The following is a 26,434-nucleotide window of genomic DNA, read 5'->3' as shown; positions in this document are numbered from 1 at the left end:
ATCCTCTATTTTGTTCTTGAAAGGTATTATCAAATGAATCCTATGTTAAGGGCTGTGCCTTCCACAATGGATTCTCCCCGGCTATTGGTGTGTTTTATACAAATGGACTCAGCATTGAGAACAATGTTATTTTCTTCACTGTAGGAGAAGGTAAGTCAAATTTGCAGGGGCGTACATAGTGAAAAAGGGACCCCATAGCAGGAATCAATATAGGGTTCTTGTTCTCGTGTGACAATGTCAGCTGGAGAGGAAGCCCCTGGTGCTTGTTTATTTTGCCCAACTTCTTCCCTTTTCTCGACCCTTGCGCTAAATATAAAAGAACGCCTATGGTTAAAAGAGTCCTTCACAGGATTTGAACACCTAATAGCAAAGGAGATGGGACCAATGAAAAACATTGGCTACCTTTAAAGAGGACCTTTCATGGATTTGGGCACAGGCAGTTCTATATACTGCTGGAAAGCCGACAGTGCACAGAATTCAGACATCCACCGTGATAATAACCAATGTTGCAGCCAGTCATACATGTCCTTCTGACGACTGCTGTAAATGTAATAATACGATTATGATATATATTGTTGTTATTCCTGTGTTAGCTTCTCCCCTGCTGTTTGTTCTTTTTAGTGCTGAATTAGTAAATGTGTAAATTGTGTCTTATTTTATAGGAATCAGAGTTTGGGGAGAACGTGTAAATGTAAGCAGGAATCTTGTTGCCCTTGCCATTTGGCCTGGAACATACCAAGGTCGCCAAGAAGTAACCAATATCCTATGGCATGCTGGAATAGAGGTTAGCTATTACTTGATGGAGCTCTAGACCCCCAGCTATATAAGCAATTTCTACAATAAATGGTAATTGAGCTAAGGGATGTATTGTTTTATTTCTAGATCAATAATGGCGCTGACATTGTACTACAGAATAACGTGGTTTCTGGGTTTGAAAGAGCCGGATATCGCATTAATGGAGTACCTTGCAAAAGTGAGTAATAGGACAATGAAAAAATACAATAACCTAGAATCTAAATCACTGGTATTAATCATATAGTATGGCAATTTCTTTTTATTTTAATTTTTATTAAAGTTGTAAGGTATTATAAAAATTTGGAAAGGGGTGGCCTACTCTTAGGATAGGTGTTATAATAGTGTTTCTGGAGCAAATGTCAGTAACTGTGAGATTGGATGCAGACATCAGTCCATCACAGTCAACCTATAACCTTACAGTCCTCTACAGCAGGGGTCCCCAACTGCTGGTCCGCGGACCAGTACCGGGCCACGGGGCATGTTGCACCAGTCCGCGTACCGGTGACGAGGAGTCAGCAGCTGATGCTTGGTTGTTGCTCATTGGGATAAGGTGAGCAAAGTGCAGGGTTGAACCGGGACCCGCTGTATGTCCGAGATTCTAGTACTATGCAGGACATGCAGCTGGTCTTGGCTCCACCCCACACTCGCCTACCGTACCAAACTTTGGGCAACTACATTACACTGCTTAACCCCACCCCCAACCACACCCCTTCCCTGCCCCCATCCACACCCCATCCCACCCCCACCGGGCTATAGAAAAATTGCCTTGCTGAAACTGGTCCCTGGTGGAAAAAAGGTTGGGGACCACTACCCTACAGTGTTGATCCAGGGGAAGGTAAAAAAAAACCCATGAGGCTCATGCCAATTGCCCCATTTCAGGGAAAAAATTCCTTCCTGACTCCAATCTGGTAGTCAGTATAAAAACCCTGGATCAACATGTCCTTGTTAGTCCATAAATCTATCTTTTGTTCTTGTCTTGTACTATAGATGTAAACCCTTCCTATGAATGTAGGAAGGTAAAACGAAAACTGTCTGTCACTGCTGCATATACTATATAAAAACAATTACAGCCTACAATAATACACAATACCATTACCTTACAGATGTCACTGATCCCAGTCAGCAGTGGTATAACAATGAAGCCTATGGTGGCTTATATGGCATCTATATGAATCAAGACGGACTCCCCGATTGTACACGTGTCACAGGATTTAAATTGTGGAAATGTTGGGATTATGGCATCTACATCCAGGTAATGTATGGGACATGACTGTCTAGGTGTGACTTATGTGAAAAATGTTATAGGATAGTGTTTGTATCATTAATACATTTTGGAATCTACTGCATTTTTTCTCCTTTCTGTGAATTCCTGCAATCTTTATTATTTCCCTTGTTTCTCAGTTAAAAGCTAAGTTCTGGAGATGTGTACACTGCTTTTCACTGGAGCACGGACTGTTATGTAAAACGCAGGGAAGCTGAGAATGTAGGGGGCAATATCTCAGCAATTGCAAAACCTAGAACAGTGCGTCTGGTGTCATATGAAGGATACAATTCTTAGCACTGTTCAATGTCTTAACATTCTTGAAATAATTTTTCTAAGTGACCCCCCCCCTCCCAGTCTCAGCTTCCCTGCCTTATACAAGAGCCCACACCCATACTCCTTGTGAAAACTGTGTACAGATGTCAATAGAGAAACAAGGTAAAGAATAAAGAAGTGCAGGATTTCACAGAGAGGAGCTAAAAAATTTGTTAATAAATAGAGATGAGCGAGTACTGTTCGGATCAGCCGATCCGAACAGCACGCTCGCATAGAAATGAATGGACGTAGCCGGCACGCGGAGGGTTAAGCGGCCGGCCGCCGTCAAAGCGGAAGTACCAGGTGCGTCCATTCATTTCTATGGAGCGTGCTGTTCGGATCGGCTGATCCGAACAGTACTCGCTCATCTCTATTAATAAAGTATATTACAAAATGCACATTAAATAGTTTTTAGTATGAGATGTCTGAAGAGGTTGTGATGGATCACTGACACTTTTGATGTCTTGCTACAGACTCTAATGTCTCTCGTGTCTTTTGCAGATCGTATCGTCAGTGCAGATCTCTGATGTGTTTCTAGCAGACAATGGAATGGGTATATTCACTATCATATATACACCACCATCAGTCTCCCATCTGATATCTAATAAAACTGTCCAGATCTCGGTAAGTATGCATATACTGTATATAAGAATTGGGATCTGTCTGCCCATGACTTTTCAGGATTATGGCTTTGCAGGTTATACTTGTCCGACCCTTAAATGTTAAATGGGACCTGCCATGTCATACATGCAGATAGGGTTTTCGACTGTATAGCTAGAGGTATAACCAGTAGAAAGATTGTGATCCTACTATAAAGAGCGCTGGTGATACCACTTCTGGAAAGCTAGAGAACCCAACTACAATAAGACAGACATAGAACAGAACAGGTGCAAAAGGCGGACAACAAAAATGGAGGGTCTGAATCATAAAACATATCAGGAGAGACTTAAAGTCAAAGTGTCACCAGAATATGAACGTTTTTTTTCAAACAAGTGTTTTTTTAAAGAATTTTTGGTGAGGTTTTACAATGTTTCCATGGTATTATCTATGTTAAAAAATTCCATATACTATGCTGAGATTATCCTGTTTTTTTGTAGCAGTCACCTACATTTTACATCTCTCTGTGCAATGCTCTCTGCCCGGGTCACACACATGTGCGAAAGTTATGCGAAAAAAACACGCCCTTTGTTCTCCACTACCGCCAGGGAAATAAAAGCAGCAGTATGGGTGTTACAGGCAACAAAACATTTTGTATAACTCTGTTTAACAATCTATACATTTGTCGTGTTTCTTATCTCTAGAATTCCTTGCTGGTGGGAAGCAGTCCGGACTTTGACTGTACAGATGTCTTGACAGACAGTGATCCCAACATCTTGCTTTCTGATGCACACCGCAGTGACAGACCTCTGACAGGTAATACCTGAGCGGAAAATGAAGGAGATTTTCATCAGTAAAAAATACATTAACATTGCTGTTTCAAGAACTGGCTGTAGGCCTCCTATACTTTTCATCCTGTGCGTTTTCTCAAGGAAAGTCGATTAATCCCTAAACCCTGACTAATTCTGGTTAATCCAGGCCACACATTGCAGAAAAAAACCACTGCAGAAAAGCTATGTTTTCAATCCTGCCTGAGTTTTTGAAAATTGCCGCATGTGGAAACACTTGTATTTTCCCCATAGGATTAACAAGGGAAAAAAATCCACAGAGAAAAACCTCAGTAAAAAATGTAATGATTAATGGTTAAGTGGAAAAATTCAGCTTCTGAATTCCTGAAGCAGAATTTTTCAACTTCTACAAATTCGGCCATGTGAACCTAGCCTTAACCCCTTAGCGACCCTTGACGTAACTGTACGTCATGGGTCGCATGGGGATGTATGGAGCGAGCTCAGGAGCTGATCTCTCTCCATACATGGCAGATGCCGGCTGTATAATACAGCCAGGACCTGCCACTAACAGCAGCGGTCGGTGCCCGAGCCGATCGCTGCTGTTAACCCTTTACACACTGCGGTCAAACGTGACCGCAGTGTGTAAACGGCGCCATGGGTGCCGCCATGTTTTGCCGATCGCCGCCCTCCTGAACGTCACATGAGGGCGGTGATCGGTTGCTATGACAGCCGGAAGCCTATTGAAGGCTTCCAGGCTTGTCTCTGCACTAGATCTATTAGACGATGCCAGAGGCAGCCTCTAATAGAAGTGCTGGGATTCTGCTATTCACTGCAGTACTGTAGTATTGCAGTGAATAGTATGAGCGATCAGACCCCCTAGGTTTCAAGGTACCTAAGGGGTCTGATCATAAATAGAGATGAGCGAACAGTGTTCTATCGAACACATGTTCGATCGGATATCAGGGTGTTCGCCATGTTCGAATCGAATCGAACACCACGTGGTAAAGTGCGCCAAAATTCGATTCCCCTCCCACCTTCCCTGGCGCCTTTTTTGCACCAATAACAGCGCAGGGGAGGTGGGACAGGAACTACGACACTGGGGGCATTGAAAAAAATTGGAAAAAGTCATTGGCTGCCGAAATCAGGTGACCTCCATTTTAGACGAATAGTGGATTTCAAATCCGGGTCATATGAGAATGTGAACTTTGTGACTATGAGACAGGGATAGCTGTACAGGCAGGGATAGCTAGGGATAACCTTTATTTAGGGGGGAATGTTATTAAAAATAACTTTTTGGGGCTCTATCGGGTGTGTAATTGTGATTTTTGTGAGATAAACTTTTTCCCATAGGGATGCATTGGCCAGCGCTGATTGGCCGAATTCCGTACTCTGGCCAATCAGTGCTGGCCAATGCATTCTATTAGCTTGATGAAGCAGAGTGTGCACAAGGGTTCAAGCGCACCCTCGGCTCTGATGTAGCAGAGCCGAGGCTGCACAAGGATTCAAGCGCACCCTCGGCTCTGATGTAGGAGAGCCGAGGGTGCACTTGAACCCTTGTGCACCCTCAGCTCTGCTACATCAGAGCCGAGGGTGCGCTTGAACCCTTGTGCACACTCTGCTTCATCAAGCTAATAGAATGCATTGGCCAGCACTGATTGGCCAGAGTACGGAACTCGACCAATCAGCGCTGGCTCTGCTGGAGGAGGCGGAGTCTAAGATCGCTCCACACCAGTCTCCATTCAGGTCCGACCTTAGACTCCGCCTCCTCCGGCAGAGCCAGCGCTGATTGGCCGAAGGCTGGCCAATGCATTCCTATGCGAATGCAGAGACTTAGCAGTGCTGAGTCAGTTTTGCTCAACTACACATCTGATGCACACTCGGCACTGCTACATCAGATGTAGCAATCTGATGTAGCAGAGCCGAGGGTGCACTAGAACCCCTGTGCAAACTCAGTTCACGCTAATAGAATGCATTGGCCAGCGCTGATTGGCCAATGCATTCTATTAGCCCGATGAAGTAGAGCTGAATGTGTGTGTTAAGCACACTCATTCAGCACTGCTTCATCACGCCAATACAATGCATTAGCCAGTGCTGATTGGCCAGAGTACGGAATTCGGCCAATCAGCGCTGGCTCTGCTGGAGGAGGCGGAGTCTAAGATCGCTCCACACCAGTCTCCATTCAGGTCCGACCTTAGACTCCGCCTCCTCCGGCAGAGCCAGCGCTGATTGGCCGAAGGCTGGCCAATGCATTCCTATGCGAATGCAGAGACTTAGCAGTGCTGAGTCAGTTTTGCTCAACTACACATCTGATGCACACTCGGCACTGCTACATCAGATGTAGCAATCTGATGTAGCAGAGCCGAGGGTGCACTAGAACCCCTGTGCAAACTCAGTTCACGCTAATAGAATGCATTGGCCAGCGCTGATTGGCCAATGCATTCTATTAGCCCGATGAAGTAGAGCTGAATGTGTGTGCTAAGCACACACATTCAGCACTGCTTCATCACGCCAATACAATGCATTAGCCAGTGCTGATTGGCCAGAGTACGGAATTCGGCCAATCAGCGCTGGCTCTGCTGGAGGAGGCAGAGTCTAAGGTCGGACCTGAATGGAGACTGGTGTGGAGCGATCTTAGACTCCGCCTCCTCCAGCAGAGCCAGCGCTGATTGGCCGAATTCCGTACTCTGGCCAATCAGCACTGGCTAATGCATTGTATTGGCGTGATGAAGCAGTGCTGAATGTGTGTGCTTAGCACACACATTCAGCTCTACTTCATCGGGCTAATAGAATGCATTGGCCAGCGCTGATTGGCCGAATTCCGTACTCTGGCCAATCAGTGCTGGCCAATGCATTCTATTAGCTTGATGAAGCAGAGTGTGCACAAGGGTTCAAGCGCACCCTCGGCTCTGATGTAGCAGAGCCGAGGCTGCACAAGGGTTCAAGCGCACCCTCGGCTCTGATGTAGGAGAGCCGAGGGTGCACTTGAACCCTTGTGCAGCCTCGGCTCTGCTACATCAGAGCCGAGGGTGCGCTTGAACCCTTGTGCACACTCTGCTTCATCAAGCTAATAGAATGCATTGGCCAGCGCTGATTGGCCAATGTATTCTATTAGCCTGATGAAGTAGAGCTGAATGTGTGTGCTAAGCACACACATTCAGCTCTACTTCATCGGGCTAATAGAATGCATTGGCCAGCGCTGATTGGCCAGAGTACGGAACTCGACCAATCAGCGCTGGCTCTGCTGGAGGAGGCGGAGTCTAAGATCGCTCCACACCAGTCTCCATTCAGGTCCGACCTTAGACTCCGCCTCCTCCAGCAGAGCCAGCGCTGATTGGCCGAATTCCGTACTCTGGCCAATCAGCACTGGCTAATGCATTGTATTGGCGTGATGAAGCAGTGCTGAATGTGTGTGCTTAGCACACACATTCAGCTCTACTTCATCGGGCTAATAGAATGCATTGGCCAATCAGCGCTGGCCAATGCATTCTATTAGCGTGAACTGAGTTTGCACAGGGGTTCTAGTGCACCCTCGGCTCTGCTACATCAGATTGCTACATCTGATGTAGCAGTGCCGAGTGTGCATCAGATGTGTAGTTGAGCAAAACTGACTCAGCACTGCTAAGTCTCTGCATTCGCATAGGAATGCATTGGCCAGCCTTCGGCCAATCAGCGCTGGCTCTGCCGGAGGAGGCGGAGTCTAAGGTCGGACCTGAATGGAGACTGGTGTGGAGCGATCTTAGACTCCGCCTCCTCCAGCAGAGCCAGCGCTGATTGGTCGAGTTCCGTACTCTGGCCAATCAGCGCTGGCCAATGCATTCTATTAGCCCGATGAAGTAGAGCTGAATGTGTGTGCTTAGCACACACATTCAGCTCTACTTCATCAGGCTAATAGAATACATTGGCCAATCAGCGCTGGCCAATGCATTCTATTAGCTTGATGAAGCAGAGTGTGCACAAGGGTTCAAGCGCACCCTCGGCTCTGATGTAGCAGAGCCGAGGCTGCACAAGGGTTCAAGTGCACCCTCGGCTCTCCTACATCAGAGCCGAGGGTGCGCTTGAACCCTTGTGCAGCCTCGGCTCTGCTACATCAGAGCCGAGGGTGCGCTTGAACCCTTGTGCACACTCTGCTTCATCAAGCTAATAGAATGCATTGGCCAGCACTGATTGGCCAGAGTACGGAATTCGGCCAATCAGCGCTGGCCAATGCATTCTATTAGCCCGATGAAGTAGAGCTGAATGTGTGTGCTTAGCACACACATTCAGCTCTACTTCATCGGGCTAATAGAATGCATTGGCCAGCGCTGATTGGCCGAATTCCGTACTCTGGCCAATCAGCACTGGCTAATGCATTGTATTGGCTTGATGAAGCAGTGCTGAATGTGTGTGCTTAGCACACACATTCAGCTCTACTTCATCGGGCTAATAGAATGCATTGGCCAATCAGCGCTGGCCAATGCATTCTATTAGCGTGAACTGAGTTTGCACAGGGGTTCTAGTGCACCCTCGGCTCTGCTACATCAGATTGCTACATCTGATGTAGCAGTGCCGAGTGTGCATCAGATGTGTAGTTGAGCAAAACTGACTCAGCACTGCTAAGTCTGCATTCGCATAGGAATGCATTGGCCAGCCTTCGGCCAATCAGCGCTGGCTCTGCCGGAGGAGGCGGAGTCTAAGGTCGGACCTGAATGGAGACTGGTGTGGAGCGATCTTAGACTCCGCCTCCTCCAGCAGAGCCAGCGCTGATTGGCCGAATTCCGTACTCTGGCCAATCAGCACTGGCTAATGCATTGTATTGGCTTGATGAAGCAGTGCTGAATGTGTGTGCTTAGCACACACATTCAGCTCTACTTCATCGGGCTAATAGAATGCATTGGCCAATCAGCGCTGGCCAATGCATTCTATTAGCGTGAACTGAGTTTGCACAGGGGTTCTAGTGCACCCTCAGCTCTGCTACATCAGATTGCTACATCTGATGTAGCAGTGCCGAGTGTGCATCAGATGTGTAGTTGAGCAAAACTGGCTCAGCACTGCTAAGTCTCTGCATTCGCATAGGAATGCATTGGCCAGCCTTCGGCCAATCAGCGCTGGCTCTGCCGGAGGAGGCGGAGTCTAAGGTCGGACCTGAATGGAGACTGGTGTGGAGCTATCTTAGACTCCGCCTCCTCCAGCAGAGCCAGCGCTGATTGGTCGAGTTCCGTACTCTGGCCAATCAGCACTGGCCAATGCATTTCTATGGGGAAAAGTTAGCTTGCGAAAATCGCAAACTGACAGGGATTTCCATGAAATAAAGTGACTTTTATGCCCCCAGACATGCTTCCCCTGCTGTCCCAGTGTCATTCCAGGGTGTTGGTATCATTTCCTGGGGTGTCATAGTGGACTTGGTGACCCTCCAGACACGAATTTGGGTTTCCCCCTTAACGAGTTTATGTTCCCCATAGACTATAATGGGGTTCGAAACCCATTCGAACACTCGAACAGTGAGCGGCTGTTCGAATCGAATTTCGAACCTCGAACATTTTAGTGTTCGCTCATCTCTAATCATAAATGTAACAGAAGAAAAAAAAAAGTTTTTAAAAGTATTAAAAAAAATAAAAAAAATATAAAAGTTCAAATCACCCCCCTTTCCCTAGATTAGCTATAAAAGTAATTAAAGAACATTAAACATAAACATATTAGGTATCCCCGCGCTCCAAAATGCCCGAACTATTAGAATATTAAAACATTTATCCCGTACTGCGAACGGCGTAGCGGCAAAAAAAAATAAAAACAGCCAAAAAGCGTTTTTTTCAACACTTTGCCTCCTATAAAAAATTGAATAAAAAGTGATCAAACCATCAGATCTTTCCCCAAATGGTATCAATAGAAACGTCATCTTGTCCCGTATAAAAAGACACCACAACCAGCTCCATACATGGAAATATGAAAAAGTTACAGGTGTTAGAACATGATGACACAAATTTTTTTTTCTATTTTGCAAAGTTTATCATTTTTTTAAAAGTATCAAAACATTTCAAATACTATATAAATTTGGTATCACCGCGTTCGTACTGACACGTAGAACACAGGTAACATGTCATTTGTACCAAACAGTGAACGCTGTAAAAATTAAACCCATAAGAAAATGGCGCAAATGCATTTTTTCTCCAATTGCACCTCATTCTGAATTTTTTTCCAGCTTCCCAGTACATTGCACAGCATATTGAATGATGCCATTACAAAGTACAATTTGTCCCGCAAACAATAAGCCATCATGTGACTCTGTGAACTGAAAAATGAAAAAGTTATGGCTCTTGAAATGTGAGGAGGGAAAAACGAAAATGCGAAACCAAAAAATGGCCTGGTCCTTAAGGGGTTAAAGAGGACCTTTCATGGTTTGGGACACATGCGGTTTTATATACCGCTAGAAAACTGACAGTGCGCTGAATTCAGCACAGGCCTAAAGCTGAGACTCCATGTTGTGGAAAACCTGCTTATTTTTGTTGCAGATTTTGCTGCAGTATTTTGAGCCAAATTAGAAGCAGGTTGAACAGATGAGAGAAGTCTAAGAGCTTTCTTTATTTTCCCATTCACTTTTTTCCTTTTCTTTTCATTCTTTTTTCCTTTCCCTCTCCTTGGTCTCGCTCAAAAAATCACTGCAAAATCTGCAACAAAATAAGGTGCTTTTCTGCAACGTAGGTTTTCAGCCTAAGAGTTTGCATATATCTGGATGGTCATGATTGTACTGTATACTTCCAGTCATATAGATTCATATTGTACACTCCCCATTCTTATACAGGAGGTAGAAGTGGTATTTGCTGGCCCACCTTTGCCTCTGACCATAATGCAGCGCCTGAACACCCAATGGCAGGAACAATGAGCTATAACGCCATCGGTGGCCTCATGACCGTGGAAGGTAAACTGCTCTTATATACTGCTATTATCATATTATAAAAGATTTGCATTTTTTATATTGTGGCAATAAAATCTAATTCTTCTTTCATTTTAAGATACAACATTTGTGAGATACAAGTCTGTGTGTTCTATACAATCCAATGTGATGTTCATGACAAGTCCAGAAAGTGAAGACTTGCAGCATCCGGTGAAAGTCTCCAGAATAACTACTTTGGACAGTTCTGAGGATAACAAAGTCTTTATCCACCGACCAGATGTAGCGTAAGTCACTGTATTATAAGAAACAAGTGTCTTTGCAATGATGAATTACTTTTTGCAATATTTTCTCATGTTAAAATAATACAGAAAAAATTTAAATGGAACTATGCCACCCTCAACCCAAAGTTAAAGGATCTGACAACATGAGACCATCCTACTCTTCCCAGGGCTGGTATGTTTATCATGGTTAAAATGGTTGCTTTAGCGAGAACCCTACACTATTTCCATAACCTGCCAAGCCGGTAATGTCTACGTCCCTAGTGGGGTTACAGCGGGAAATTTTCTTCTATATCTGGGCATATGGAAGGCCTTGGATAGAGAGATGTGTTTCATGTACCAGTGTACCATGTCGTGCCAGAGTACCAAAAATATGTTCCATACACAACACTATAGATCGCCCACAGTGGGTGTCATTAGAATCTGCCTTGGTGTCCTTTGATTCATTACAAGAATTAGGTTAGCCTCCCCCATCTTCTACACAATCACTTTCTTCCATAGCCTGGATCACAGCTTGCATGCTGCAGCTATGGCAGAAGACAAGATTTCAGTACTTATCTCACCCCCTACTTCAGCTTTTTTGCAATCCTCTTTTTCTGCTTGGAATTTCCCCAGAGAACATCACATGGTGCTTGCATGCAAGATTTAGGCTCCTTAATGATTTTTTTTCTTTGCTCTCATCCCCTTCCCCATCCGAGGTTTATTGTCTGCGAGCACTAACACCCAATACAACTGATATTCAGGCTGCTATCTGAGAGACTTTTTCTCTATCAGGCCACATAGAGAGGTTTGCTCTCGTTTATATATAGTGAGTTGAAGCTCCCCTACAAACTGCTAAGCTAAACTTTATGACAGTCCGAGAGTCTGACCTGGGACCCCCTATGACCTTGCATCAATAGGAAGATTGTGGTATACTTACTAGCAAAGGTAGTTGGGAAGTCACTCTCAAGGAACCTTCTCTAAAGAAATGACATATGACTTAATTGGTTCTGGCTAATTTTTTTTTTTTTATAAAAATCACTATTATATAAGCAGTGTAATAAAATGATTGGAAAAAAAAACAAGGCAGGGGACAGACTGAATTAGGAAGAGGAGGCTAAGCTCATGCCACTCTAATGCCATTCACCACTGCAAGTACTAACAAGAAGAATGTGAGTGGCAACAGCAACACTACTTCTGGTCTGAAGTTTGTGTAATAGTGAAGCTTTGACATAAATAAAGCAGTGAAGAATATTTCTGGTGAGTTTACTCACTGCACCATATCAGGAAAATAATATAGTAATATACACACTGGTCCTCCCCCCCCCCCCCCCCCCGTTGTGCTAATGCTTACATTTGAACAGTTCTGTGGGAGACTGGAAGTCTTGTCTTTATCCTTTCTGAAGTGTTCTAGTAGGATCACTACTAAGGGATGTGCAAAGTATAAAGTTTAGGGTCATGCAAAGTTTAAGGAAGTTTGACACTTTAACATATTTTATGCTATTTATGCCTGACCTATCTGGATTAAACCAATGAGGCTGGAGAAAGGTAGATGGCACATCCCTCAACTCTAGATCATTCTAGTGAGGGGATGGAAATCTTTCACTAACTGACCCTAAGGGAAATCAGCACAAAACTCCAGCACCTGCGCAGTATCAGATGTTTACCTGCATTACTTCAGTAAAATATGTGAGTTCTTGCACTCCTGAATTAACATCTAAGGCATTCCAAATGGACAGGAAATTTACTAAAGGTAATGCCCTGGGAAAACTACTCCTGCCACCATCCACACTACAGACCCCATCTTCATTTCACAAACCCCTGCACTGTACTGGAGTTTTAAAGGAACCACCAGGATGCCAAACATGCGGGATTACCGCTCCCACTCTCCATTCATTCCTCTACTGGGTTGATGCACTTCTATGGTAGCCCCACATAACCGACCCCTATCTGTGTACAAGCAGCAGGAGTAAAGCAGAGACTAGACTTCTGGCCTCCCACAGCATTCGTGTGACAGGGGGACTGGGGTGTATAGTACAATTTTTGCTGACATGAGAACACTGCCTTAAAACCTTCCCCACAGAATCTGTTTAATATTTTTTGTCTTGTCACTATAGAAAAGCCAACCCATCTGACTGTGTAGATATGACCTGTGATGCTAAGAGGAAGACATTGCTGAAAGATCTTGATGGTTCTTTCCTGGGTAACATTGGGGCTGTAGTTCCACAATCAGAATACCAGTGGAATGGAGACACAAGATACGGGCTTGGAGACTACAGGATTCCAAAAGTCATGCTGACTGCCCTGAATGGAAGTCGAATCCCTGTGTCACAGGTGGCGCCAAACAAAGGTAAATATCTTAAGACTATGAAAACTGTGCAGTATAAGGTGGCTGAGCATGTGCAACACTTTCCCTTCACTACTATTGGAATTCGCTATGAAAACTGTGCAGTACCAGGTGGCTCAGCATGTGCAACACTGTCCCTTCACTACTATTGGAGCTCTCTAGAAAAACAGTACAGTATAAGGTGGCTCAGCATGCACACTTTCTATTTGCTACTGTTGAGGTTCACTATGAAAACTGTACAGTATAAGGTGGTAGAGGTGGCTGAGCTTGTGCAACACTTTATATTCACTATTATTGGATTTCACTATGAAAGCAGTATAGTGTAAGAGGTTACTGAGCATGTGCAACACTTTACAAATCATTACTCTTGGGATTCTGAAAAAGGCCAAGCACATTTACTTGGGTGCTTTCAGTTAGAGATAACTGGGGAGAGCTGCAGATACGCGGTTACCTCTCAGCAGTTTTCAGGGACCATAGTTGAAGTACACCAGCTAATTCATAGACTTGCTATACAGTACATAGACATCTGTTCATTCACAAATCAGTTCTGCACCTCCCTTCAGTAGTCTGTGTTTGCATCTCTCAGGGATTATCCGGGATAACACATGTGTATACATGCCGGCCTGGGAGAGCTACAAATGCTTTGGCCTGAACTACGAGATGCTTGTCATTGAGAGTCTTGATGCCGACACTGAGACGAGACGCCTGTCACCCGTGGCTGTGCTGGAGGACGGATATGTGGATCTTATCAATGGTATCTGTGATGTAATATTTCCATATACATATATTTATTCCATATATTTATTTTCATAGTTTTAACATAATGTTCTATATTTTAATTTTAGGGCCCCAAGACCATGGCTGGTGTTCTGGATACACGTGTCAGAGGAGGGTCTCCTTGTTTCACTCTATAGTGGCTACAAACAAGTCATTTAATGTTTATTTTACCAGCACGAGCCCCCAGAATCTGCGACTGAAAATGCTCAACGCAGACAACACCAAGGTAAGATATTCCATGATAAGCATCTCCTAGAGAGGGATCCTACTGTAGGTAAGGGACCCCCATATACTCTAAATTAGTGAGACTTCACACAATCATATCGCAGAACTGTGGGTTGAAACCATACCTTCATTTCCCCTTATTTTATATGGCACCATTATTATTATTATTGTTTATTTATATAGCACCATTAATTCCATGACTATGGGTCTGCAATAGTGTTTTACCACAGCAGGTGTAAGCATAGGATGGGTGTACTCATTGCTATACCATGTTTGTCTTGGATTTATTCTGTTCCATAGCATCACATCACTGACATCATTACATTTCCTTTCTTGTAGTCTGTCCTTGTGGGGATCTACTTCTCAAATCCTCAGCGACTGGATGTCTATGTTAATAAGGTGTATATAAACCCTACAAATATACAGTGGCAGGGATCGGACTATACACTGAATGCCCCTACTTATCAGGGTAAGTTGTTGAATTCTCCATTCCTGTATTTCATATATAAGAGACTCAGTTTGTAAATTGTTCATTTTAGTGACAAATTACAATAAGGTTCGATAGATAGATATGAGATAGATAGATAGGTGATAGATCGATAGATACTATATGGATAGATAGATAGATAGATAGATAGATAGATAGATAGATACTATATGGATAGATAGATAGATAGATAGATAGATACTATATGGATAGATGCAATGCTATATAATGAGCAGTACGTTGGTAGGTTCTATAAATGTCTCTTCTTCTGACAGGACAATACATGCCTCAGCTCAGCTCTACAGTTCTGGGAGAAAACTTCTTTGACAAGGACTATAATCTGCTGTACGTCCTGGTCAGAGGATCCACTCCTGTAGAAATACACACGTCTCCTCTCATTGTTGTCTCCTTTAATCTGCCGGCGATGACTGTGGACCAGTTTTACGGGGACAATCTTATCAGGAACCTCGCACTTTTGTTGGAGATTCCTGCGAGCAAAATTCGTATTACAAAGATAATTCGAGAGGGTTCGAGTCGCAGAAAGAGAGCGGCAGGAGGGATCAGTGTATCCGTGGAAATTTCTGATCCACCAACCCAACAATTGAACTCTACTACTAACTCTACAGGTAAGTAGGAAAGGGTGGAGTTTAGCAAAGGGGGTTATTTTGCATTATTGAACTTCTATTGAAGACAGAGCAGTGTGCTTGTAGGAAAGAGCTTCTGCAGCAGCCAGATGCCTTACAGACAGAAAAAGGTTTATGAGAAGTGTTGTTGGGTGAAAAAGAATTGTTCCTTATAGGAGTATTTGTTATATATTTCTCAGTTTTGATTGCAGCATGAGAGCACATAATTCCAAACAAGAGTGTACAATTAGGTGTAGAATCTTAGAATCTTATTTTTGTGTTTTTATATACATTTGTTGCTTCTGTAATTTAAGAATTTCCAGGTAAAATTACAAATGAAACTTTTGCAGTTTTGCCTTTTCTATATTCATTCCTAGTTAGAACAAGAGAGCTAGAAATCCCCCGAGACACTTCCTATGTGTTACTTCTTTAGGTTTCTTAACTATATCTCATTGCATTGTGGTTTCTAATAATGTTTTGCAAATTGACCTTCTTTTTTAGGTGGACTGACATACACGGATTTCCAGACTATTAGTAAGACCTTGGCATCTTCCGCCATTAATGGAAGTCTCAGCTCTCAGTTGAACGTCACAGTGTCATCATTGTCCATTTCTAACCCGATTCCACCTCCTAGTGATCCTGCCTGGAGTCAGGTGATTTATACAATTCCCATTAATACAGGTGGCGATATGTTTAATGTTATATATGTATAGGAAAATACTATAGGCTGTGGAATCAGTCGGAGTCGTGGAGTCAGGGCCATTTTGGGGATGAAAGTCAAAGCTGAAGTTGAAAAAAAAATAACAACTACAATTTTAAAATAAAATGATATACAGTTATTAATATTTTATAATTAATTTGATGTCTAGTTTGCAACATATTTACCTTCATAGGAATTCAGTCACTAGCTTTTTCCTTTACTGTGTCTGTTTAACCATGAATGTCCACCATTTATAAAGAAGAGGGAGTTGGGCTGTGGAAAAATAGACTAGTTGGAATTGGTGGTTTGGCCAATGGAATACACAGTCCTGCAACGAACGCAACTCCCTATCATATAACCATGGCAGCTTTACATTGTACTGTGTGACATTTAGCCAAAAAATATAACATGTGGTCATTTTCTGCTGGAGTATGTGGTTATTATTATATTATCCATCCTTTCAAAACTGAAGAAGGAATAAAAAAAGTTTATCAAAATATGGTGGGCATATACTATGGGAGAATTTACAGTGGCATCAACATTAGTTACTGTGAAGGGCTCAGGGAAGCAATTCACAACCAGGTCTTTTAAAATCCAACCCAAGAAACAGTGACATAGGTGATGTAATGTCTTCCAGGTTGCCAACCAATCCCAGTCATCTAATGGAAACTATTTGGCTACTGTATCTACACTCAGAGTCGTCCAAGAACCAGTGGCTGGAGTTCCTGGAGAAAGGCTTTACCAGCAGCCATGTGTAATGGCTCTAGACTCCAATGTAAGTAGTGTGCGAGTATCACATATCATCATGACCCATAGTAGCTTCACACATCAGGGCACTGTACAACATAAGAACAACAGGGCACTCTACAATATAAGTACCACAAGGCTTTCTACAACATAAGAACCATGGGGCACTCTACAACATAAGTACTACAAGACTCGCTACAACATAAGAAGACACCAGTATTATAGATAGCACATGGAAAGCCCTGTTAAATATTTTAGTTTGGGACCCAGGATCTTCAAGTTATGCCTTTTCATTCATGTATATATATATTTTAATAGGTAAAGCAGGCTTCACATCTGTGTCAGAGTCTCTGTTGGATACTCTGTCGCAGAGATGGCCAAAAATCAGCAAAAAATAAAGCCTCAACAGAGAACTTTTTTCTTCATAGCTTTAATTTTTAAAACGTCAGACGCCCAGCAGACCCAATTGTAGTCAATAGGGTCCGCCAGGTTCTGTATGTAACTGAAGGCCCAAATGATGGACAATCCAGTGCTAGTGTGAAACTAGTATAAAGGGCAGTAAGCTGTTAGCAGCAAAGAGATGCTTGGTTGGCACCAGTTACCTACAAATATGGTTATAATTACTATTGCCAATGTTGGTTATGGGTGGATTTCCCGATTCAGTAGAGTATTTCTTTCTTTGTAACATATAATTACACTTCTTTTCTAGGGAAACTGTGTCTCTGTAAGCACAAGCTCGCTGACACTGACGGCCACCCTGAAAGACTCCAACAACACCATCGTCAGCAATGGACTGGGTGGAAATGTGACCATCTTATTTGACAGCTGTTGGGCCAACTACACCGACCTTGTTCTCAATGTGCCAGGTAGAGTGTAAACTCCATATTACATATGAAAACGTATGAGCTATTTATGATATACTATACAATAAAATTCCAATATAATACTCCAGTTCCAACATAAAATTCCAATAAAAAAACTTCCAACATTCTCTATGGCATGCTGATATTTTGAATAGACAGGTACACAATGAAGGGAGTGTGTTACCAGAAACCAACATATCAACCTAGTCCCATAGGTTAGGCTCACCTGAATCAATTGGTGTTTTCTGCTTATATATCATTCCCTTAACTGTATTTTGTTTCCTTTATTGCAGGCCATGGATACAAACTTGAGTTTGTGCTAAATAGTGTCTCTGCTCAAACAAGGTCGTTCGATTCCAAAAGTGTATCAACCACAACAGCCACAACCACTACAACTAGTAATTTCAATGATGATGGAGACGCCGCTGTGGCCATATACAGTCCATTCCAGACATTGTTGACTTTGGCCATCACCTTGATAACTGTGAATCTGTTAATGGAGATGTTATAAGGACTGATATGGAGGTGAGATATAGGCTTTATTTTCTATTTTTGTAAGTAGCAAAGCAATTTTCCAGTAGCTGCTGCATTTCCCCCCCTAGGCTTATACTCGAGTCAATAAGTTTTCCCAGTTTTTTGTGGTAAAATTAGGGACCTCGGCTTATATTTGGGTCGGCTTATACTCAAGTATATACGGTATATTTAGAAATCTATAAAGTTTGATCCCCAGCTTTGCTGTATTATTTAATGACATAATATATTCTATAATTAGAACAATTTGCTAATGTTGAGCGAGTAGTATTTGATCGAACACCTCTCTGCCATAGGAATGCGTGTAAGCGGGGTGTAACACCAAGGGGTTAAACGCATCGAATATTTGATGCGCGGAACTCCTTGGTGTTCGGTCGCTTACACGCATTCCTATGGCGGCGAGGTATTCGATCGAATACTACTCGCTCAACACCACAATCTACTATTCAGAAGTCTAGAGGTGGTGAAATAAAGACTCTGTTGGCAGAGTGTTGGTTAATTTTGGTTGGACCTGCCGACTACATGTTGTTTGTTGAGGAAAAAAAGGAATAATGAGTATAGGTGTATGGACCGAGTCTCCCTGGCAATGTTTAGTTAGAACTTTACAGCCTGTTTTCTATTAAAAGAAAGCTAGATAGGTTAATTAAGTACATTACAGAAACGTTCGCCAAACACATATATTGTATAGATTCATTGGTTGTCTGATATGCTGTATACTGTCTATCTGTATGTGGGCTCTGGTTCAGGGGTCCACTGGTGGTGGTGCAGCGTCCAGAATGCAGTATCTGTAACATTAATCTACATCTTTCTATTTCTGCAGATAAGAACAATTCCTGAAGACTGGATTTTATGGCCAATGGTGGCATTTTGGATGTTTTACCTCTAAATTTTGTAATATTTCCTGTGTGTTGTAACATAATCCATGTAAATTCTCTCTATTTAAAAAGCAAAAATCAAAAGCTTGTAATTCTCAATTTTAAGACCCGATAGAGTAGGAGTTCAAAATCCTTCTGTAAAATTTCTGAAAACCTGAAGCAAAAAATCTATACGCATAAAAAGGATTATTATCTAAAAATTTTGGATTTGTATTCATTACCTTGTATGGTAGTAACTAAAGATATTTATATAATAAAATAGAAGTAACAAGTACTAAAACAAGTAATATAGATGCAGCAGTATAACTTACATGCTGTTACAGTATATCTGTAATGTTACATAGGACTGCATCACAATGCAGCGGTAATATAGCCCTTTGTATTATTATGGGCTGCAACATGTTAAAGGATTCTCCAGGCAAAAGTATTGATGACTTAACTTTGCTATAGGTCATCAGTATACGATACATGATGATCTGATGCATGTTATCTGCATGATAAGTTGCTCTCAGCAAATGATACACAGAGAATGGAGCAGGAAGCAGTCAGCACTGTTCATTGTGTATTGCTTGAACTGAGTTCAGTTCCCATTCAAGTGAATAAGTGCTGATCCACAGTAACCTGGTATGGCCACTACACAGTGAACGGAGCTGTCTGCTTCCTGCTCCATTCTCAGTACCAGAACTGAGGGTGCTGAGTGTTGGGCTCCTATCAATCTGATATTGATGACCTATCCTTAGCTATCTATCAAGATTCATTGTCAACTAAGTCATTGTTGCTATCCTGACCTCAAAACCTTCAACTTTCTAACCTTATGAACTCATCCAAAAAATTTCTTAAGGAACAATTAGTGATATGGAAACCTACTGAATTTAACCCTGATGAGGAAATCTGGGGTAAAATTGCACAAAACCATCAGAAGCCTCAAATACTTGAAAATGTGTTCAGGGCTTATTTTATTTGAGTTAATTTACATACCGGTGGTTAAAAGGAGTTTTTGAAAAATGAAAAGTTTACAAATATAAGATTTTTTTTGAAACAACAATTGTTATTGCACTATATTTTTAATAAAGATATTCTAAAAAAAAAACAAAAAACAAAACTGTATAGTATTTATTTAGGTGAGCAGGGATAAATCCCATCTCCTGACTGCTGAACACATGACTTTCTGCCTAACTTAACAAATAATAGAATATACAAATTAGGACTCATTGATGGACAAAGGAAAACTCTAGCTCCAATTTTTAAAAGGTAGATCCCTAGAGGGTAATGCTTGGTTTTCCAGAAACTTAGTGGTAAGATCTGGGATCAAAGCCAAGCCAGAATATTTCCTCGAAAAGGAAGAGAGACTTCCACAGAGGTGTTTCATGGTATTACCTCTCATTAGTGCGAATTATTGGTTGGTTTGGTGAGAGGTTGTAGACATGAGCCAGAAGGGGGCACTATGTAACCTTATGAAGGTTCATTTTTCAGGCTAGCTTTAAGAATACAGGGACTTATAGACCATGTGTTGCAGAAAAAATTTTACAGTGGAAAAAAACCGACTCATTTCCAATGTGTTGCTGCCACAGTTTCATCCACATCACTTTTTTGCTGTAGCTCACCACATGGGGCCTTAGCCTTAAAGGGATATTCCAGGATTTACATATTGATGGTCTATCCAGTAAGGGTCCAACAGTGACCTCATCCTTGTGACATTGATGTCATGTTTATCAGTCACATGGAAGAACAGAAACTCACTAATAGTATAGCAGATGTTAGGTCTTTAAATATGGTGCCCACTGAAGCAAAGTGGGTGACACAACCACCAACCAGTTCTCTACTGTGCTATTTAGTGGAGACCCTGAAATGGAGAAAGTTCAGCTGTGGAGCTTAATTCTTTCAAATTGGCCCCCAAAATAAAATAATTATCCACCTGCGGTGACCCCCTGCCCGCTTCCGTACTTCTTCTGGTACTACTCAGATACAGCAAGATTGAGGGAGCTGTTTGTTGTACATGATAGATTGAAGCCTTGTAAAAGCATATACAGTATATATATATATATATATATATATATATATATATATATATATATATATATATATATGTTGTATGTGGTGTGAGAGAGTGAAGGGTGTGCTCTGGGAGGACAGGTATGTCCCAGCCAGGCACCTAAAGGGTGTATGGTAAAGACCCACACCAGGGAGGTCAGCTGTCTATTCAAGGCCTTATAATAGTCTGTGTTTGAAGACTAGCAGTGTGGCACCACCCTGACAGAGCTGATCTGTCCAGACCGGACCTCCAAAGCAGGTACTGTGCCACCCGTTGTTATTGCCAAGGTGGGAGACTGGTAGCCAGTCTCCTGTATAGTCAGGGAAAAGTTTCCTTACGTTTAAGTTAGTTTCTCAGCCGATAAGGGTTTTTGTTTTGTTTATTCTGTGCCTCTGCAAAAGCAGTGTATGCGCTACATGTGAATAAAGCCTGAACTTGTGTGCAATCCAGTGTCTGTGTCCCTGTTTCCTGCACTGCTACAAGCATCTACCTGAGCGATTCCCCACAGTAGGTAGACAAGCAATCAAAAGGTCACAATTTCAATCCCCTTAGGGAGGTGTAAAATCGTTTTTTTTTTGTTTTTTTTTAAGTTTTTAAAAATTTGCAAAAAAATTCAAGTGACCCTTTCACAAGATCTCATATAGTAATAAATAAATAAATAAATAAATAAATAAACAAATTAGGCATCTCCATGTCTGAAAGCGCCCGAGGTGCAAACATATTTTTCGGTGAATGAAAAACAATCAAATTGCCATTTTTTCGCCATTTCTCCTCCCCACAATCCTATTAATATTATAAATGTGAAAGTTTGTGAGTTTGTGGGTTTGTGTGTTTGGATGTTTGCATGTTCGGACGTTTGTTCCTCAATCACGGAAAAACCGCTCCACCGATTTGGCTGAAATTTTCCACAAACATAGTCACTACACCCGATTAAACAATAGGCTACTTTTCGTCACAATAGCGCACATACGTTTGTGCCAGGACCCCCACAAAACCCAAACTCACACCACCATCTCTGCAATCTCACACACTTTGGACCATAGCAAGCCACAAAATTCATATTGCCCTCTACAGCCTCGCCCCTCACCCCACACAATCTCATATACATAGACTTTACCACTTTGCCCCTCACCTTACCGATACTCCAGGAGGCGCTCTTTAACGCTCCGGAGCAGCCATGTTTGCCGACCCCCACCGCTCTGACAATCCGCAACACCGCCCACCCATGTCAATACCCCTAGGCGGTGTAATAAATGCAAAAAAAAAAAGTTTACAAAAAGTAAAAAAAAATATAAAAAAAATAAATAAAAAGGATTAAAAATTCAAATCACCCCCCTTTCCCTAGAACACATATAAAAGTAGTTAAAAACTGTGAAACACATACATGTTAGGTATCCCCACGTCCGAAATCGCCCGCTCTACAAAGCTATACAAATATTTTTCCTGTTCGGTAAACGCCGTAGCGGGAAAAATGGTCAAAAGTGCCAAACCGCCATTTTTTCACTGTTTTGATTCTGATAAAAAAATGAATAAAAAGTGATCAAAGCAATAACATTTCCCGAAAATGGTAGAACTACAAAGTACACCCGGTCCCGCAAAAAAAGACGCCCTATACATCCCCGTACACGCACGTATAAAAAAGTTACGGCTGTCGGAATATGGCGACTTTTCAAAAAAATAATTTTTTAACACAGTTTTGAATTTTTTTTAAGGGGTCAAAATGTAAATAAAACCTTATAAATTTGGTATCCCCCAAACCGTAACGAAACACAGAATACAGGGGACCTGTCATTTTGGTTGCACAGTGAACGTTGTAAAACCAAAGCCCGTAAGAAAGTCGCAGAAATGCATTTTTTCATCAAATCCACCCCATTCAGAATTTTTTCCCTGCTTCCCAGTACATTATATAGAATAAATAATGGTGGCATCATGAAGAAAAATTTGTCCCAGGAAAAATTAAGACCTCATATGGCTCTGGGAGCGGAGAAATAAAAAAGTTATGGGGTTTAGAAGGAGGGGAGTCAAAAACGAAAATCAAAAAATGCCATCGGCGGGAAAGGGTTAACTTCAAATACTTCTGTCCCAAAGTCACTATGTAAAGTTTCTCACAACACCGTATATATAGCAGCTCAAATACAAATTACATCCAACACAAAAGTCTCACGTATTCTCTGAATTAAAGCAACAACAAGATACAAAGTTACATTTCATATCCCATACCTTATACACAGTACAAAAACCTTACCCGCGCCTGTATATACCCACTGCTACAATCACCGCAGACGAAGTCGCGATTACCAGCTAGTAAATTAATAAAGAATGATCAAAAATACAAACATTGCACGAAAAGTTATTAAAAAAAAGTACAGTCCCTGTGCAGAAATTTTAAAAAAGTTATGGGTGTCAGAATATAGCAACCTTAAGAAAATAAAAAGCTATGGATTGCTAAAGCATGACAAAAACTATATAAATATGCCATCGATGTAATCATAACAGCTAGAGATGGCTGAAACTATCATGATTCGTTTTGGGTTTTGATGTCTCGGGTAACAGATTAATTCCGTGTCGAATAAGTTCGGTACGAACCACACATTAAATTGGCATAAAACAGTATACAACACTCTTAAGGCTCCTAGGAGCCTATCTATAAAACATAGTGTATGACACTGTCAGGGCTCCTAGGAACATATCTATAAAACATAGTGTAGAACACTGTCAGGGCTCCTAGGAACCTATCTATAAAACATAATGTAGAACACTGTCAGGGCTCCTAGGAACCTATGTATAAAGCATAGTGTAGAGCACTGTCAGGGCTCCTAGGAACCTATCTATAAAACATAGTGTAGAACACTGTCAGGGCTCCTAGGAACCTATGTATAAAACATAGTGTAGAATACTGTCAGGGCTCCTAGGAACCTATCTATAAAACATAGTGTAGAACACTGTCAGGGCTCCTAGGAACCTATCTATAATACATAGTGTAGAACACTGTCAGGGCTCCTAGGAACCTATCTATAAAACATAGTGTAGAATACTGTCAGGGCTCCTAGGAATCTATCTATAACACATAGTGTAGGATACTGTCAGGGCTCCTAGGAACCTATCTATAAAACATAGTGTAGAACACTGTCAGGGCTCCTAGGAACCTATCTATAAAACATAGTGTAGAATACTGTCAGGGCTCCTAGGAACCTATCTATGATACATAGTGTAGAACACTGTCAGGGCTCCTAGGAATCTATCTATAACACATAGTGTATAACACTGTCAGGGTTCCTAGGAACCTATCTATAAAACATAGTGTAGAACACTGTCAGGGCTCCTAGGAACCTATCTATGATACATAGTGTATAACACTGTCAGGGCTCCTAGAAACCTATCTATAAAACATAGTGTAGAACACTGTCAGGGCTCCTAGGAATCTATCTATAACACATAGTGTATAACACTGTCAGGGCTCCTAAGAACCTATCTATAAAACATAGTGTAGAACACTGTCAGGGCTTCTAGGAACCTATCTATAAAACATAGTGTAGAACACTGTCAGGGCTCCTAGGAATCTATCTATAACACATAGTGTATAACACTGTCAGGGCTCCTAGGAATCTATCTATAAAACATAGTGTAGAACACTGTCAGGGCTCCTAGGAACCTATCTATAAAACATAGTGTAGAATACTGTCAGGGCTCCTAGGAACCTATCTATGATACATAGTGTATAACACTGTCAGGGCTCCTAGGAACCTATCTATAAAACATAGTGTAGAACACTGTCAGGGCTCCTAGGAACCTATCTATAAAACATAGTGTAGAATACTGTCAGGGCACCTAGGAACCTATGTATAAAACATAGTGTATAACACTGTCAGGGCTCTTAGGAACCTATCTGTAAAACATAGTGTAGAACACTGTCAGGGCTCCTAGGAACCTATCTATAAAACATAGTATAGAATACTGTCAGGGCACCCAGGAAAAATTAAATCTTAATACAACTCTGTGGATGAAAAAAAAAAAAAAGTTCTGGTTATCGGAAAGTGTGTGGTAAAAAATTAAAAACAAAAAATGGCTTTGACGAGAAAGGGTTAATGTGCTCAAGGAATTCTAAAGAATGTGATGAATGTGTATGTATGTTATTTGTATGGTTCTTTGTGCATCATATATTCCGGGCAATGGGGACCTTTCTAGTAATATCTACTGCCAGTACAAGCAGGTACGTAGTTGTTGGGAAATGTAAAAATAGAATTGGAGCAGGACTGGAAAGTTTAGATGTCTGCCTAAACACAACAGTATCAAAAACAGTGGGCAAAAAATAGCTTATGAGTCAAGTAGTCCTTAAAGGGGTTGTCCGGGACAAAATGTTTTTTCTCTAGAGGCCTTGGAAGGTAAAAAACAACAACAACAAAAAGCATACTTAAGCCTCGTTCATATCTGTGTTCAGTAATCTGTTTGGGGAGTCCACATGGGGACCGCCCCCCGAATGGACTACTGAACGCATTGGCAAGCGGTGAGCTTATGAAAGCACACTGACCCCATAGACTAGAATGGGGTCGGTGTGCTATTCGTGCCATCTACTTTCCTGTCCGCATGACTCGTGCGGAGACCGCACGAAAAGCACACGAACCCCATGGGGTCTATGGAGTGCGTGTGCTTTAATTGTTCACTGCTTGCCAATGCATTCAGTATTCCGTATTCCCCATGCAGACTCCACGAACAGATTACCAAACGCAGATATGAACCAGGCCGCACCTGTCCACGATGCTCTGGTGTCCCAGGCTGCTGACTGGTCCCACAGCTCGTTTTGGTGGAAGTCCCCGCCGCATGCGACCGGTGAGGCCAATGTGCTGCCTCATTGGTCTAAGGAAAGGAACGTTATAGGTGATGTATATGAGTGAAATCCCTTGTCTTATTACTGGACAATTCCTTTAAGATCTAGTTGGTATATTATAATACATATACTGTATATATAAGGCTTCAAGAGGGCAGAAAGAAAATTCACTGGCCAAACATATAGAGCAAGTGCAGAGGCAAATACATTTGGTAACAAGACTCAAAAGAAACAAAATCACAAAAAATATAATTGAATGGCCAAATTTTCAATGAAAATGTCAATCACCCTACTTTAGGATAAGGTGGGGGTGAAGTTTACATAAATTTCTTTAAGACTGAGGCCCCACATTGCAAAAACACAGCGCTTTACAGTACCTGCAAAGTGAATGGAATTCTGGCTAATCCCATCCACACATTGCAAAAAGATACCCTTGCTCTTTTGTAGTTTCTGCTGTGATTTTTCCTGCATTGCTTTTTGGCTGGCCTTAGCCTTAATATGTACAGATTGTCCACTAGTTG

General features: G+C 42.0%; 1 protein-coding gene across 1 annotated transcript in view; it reads left to right on the top strand.

Annotated features, from left to right (window-relative positions):
- Window positions 1–20,044, top strand: part of LOC142200143 (fibrocystin-L-like) — a 95,388-nt gene extending 75,344 nt beyond the window's left edge. The window contains exons 61-78 of the mRNA XM_075270293.1: window positions 24–150; window positions 663–784; window positions 883–973; window positions 1,899–2,047; window positions 2,873–2,995; window positions 3,673–3,784; window positions 10,532–10,648; window positions 10,743–10,908; window positions 12,999–13,231; window positions 13,815–13,982; window positions 14,074–14,231; window positions 14,570–14,699; window positions 14,993–15,343; window positions 15,842–15,993; window positions 16,678–16,815; window positions 17,497–17,653; window positions 17,944–18,175; window positions 19,002–20,044. Of these exons, the coding sequence (XP_075126394.1) occupies window positions 24–150; window positions 663–784; window positions 883–973; window positions 1,899–2,047; window positions 2,873–2,995; window positions 3,673–3,784; window positions 10,532–10,648; window positions 10,743–10,908; window positions 12,999–13,231; window positions 13,815–13,982; window positions 14,074–14,231; window positions 14,570–14,699; window positions 14,993–15,343; window positions 15,842–15,993; window positions 16,678–16,815; window positions 17,497–17,653; window positions 17,944–18,161 (2,712 nt within the window). The 3' untranslated portion in view covers window positions 18,162–18,175; window positions 19,002–20,044. The remainder of the gene's footprint in view (window positions 1–23; window positions 151–662; window positions 785–882; window positions 974–1,898; window positions 2,048–2,872; window positions 2,996–3,672; window positions 3,785–10,531; window positions 10,649–10,742; window positions 10,909–12,998; window positions 13,232–13,814; window positions 13,983–14,073; window positions 14,232–14,569; window positions 14,700–14,992; window positions 15,344–15,841; window positions 15,994–16,677; window positions 16,816–17,496; window positions 17,654–17,943; window positions 18,176–19,001) is intronic.
- Window positions 20,045–26,434: the final 6,390 nt, after the last annotated feature.

The sequence above is a fragment of the Leptodactylus fuscus genome, chromosome 4 (genome assembly GCF_031893055.1).
Source record: "Leptodactylus fuscus isolate aLepFus1 chromosome 4, aLepFus1.hap2, whole genome shotgun sequence".
In the NCBI taxonomy this organism is placed as follows: Eukaryota; Metazoa; Chordata; class Amphibia; order Anura; family Leptodactylidae; genus Leptodactylus; species Leptodactylus fuscus.
The sequence above is the reverse complement of the archived record's forward strand: the minus strand, read 5'-3'. Positions and strand labels throughout refer to the sequence as shown.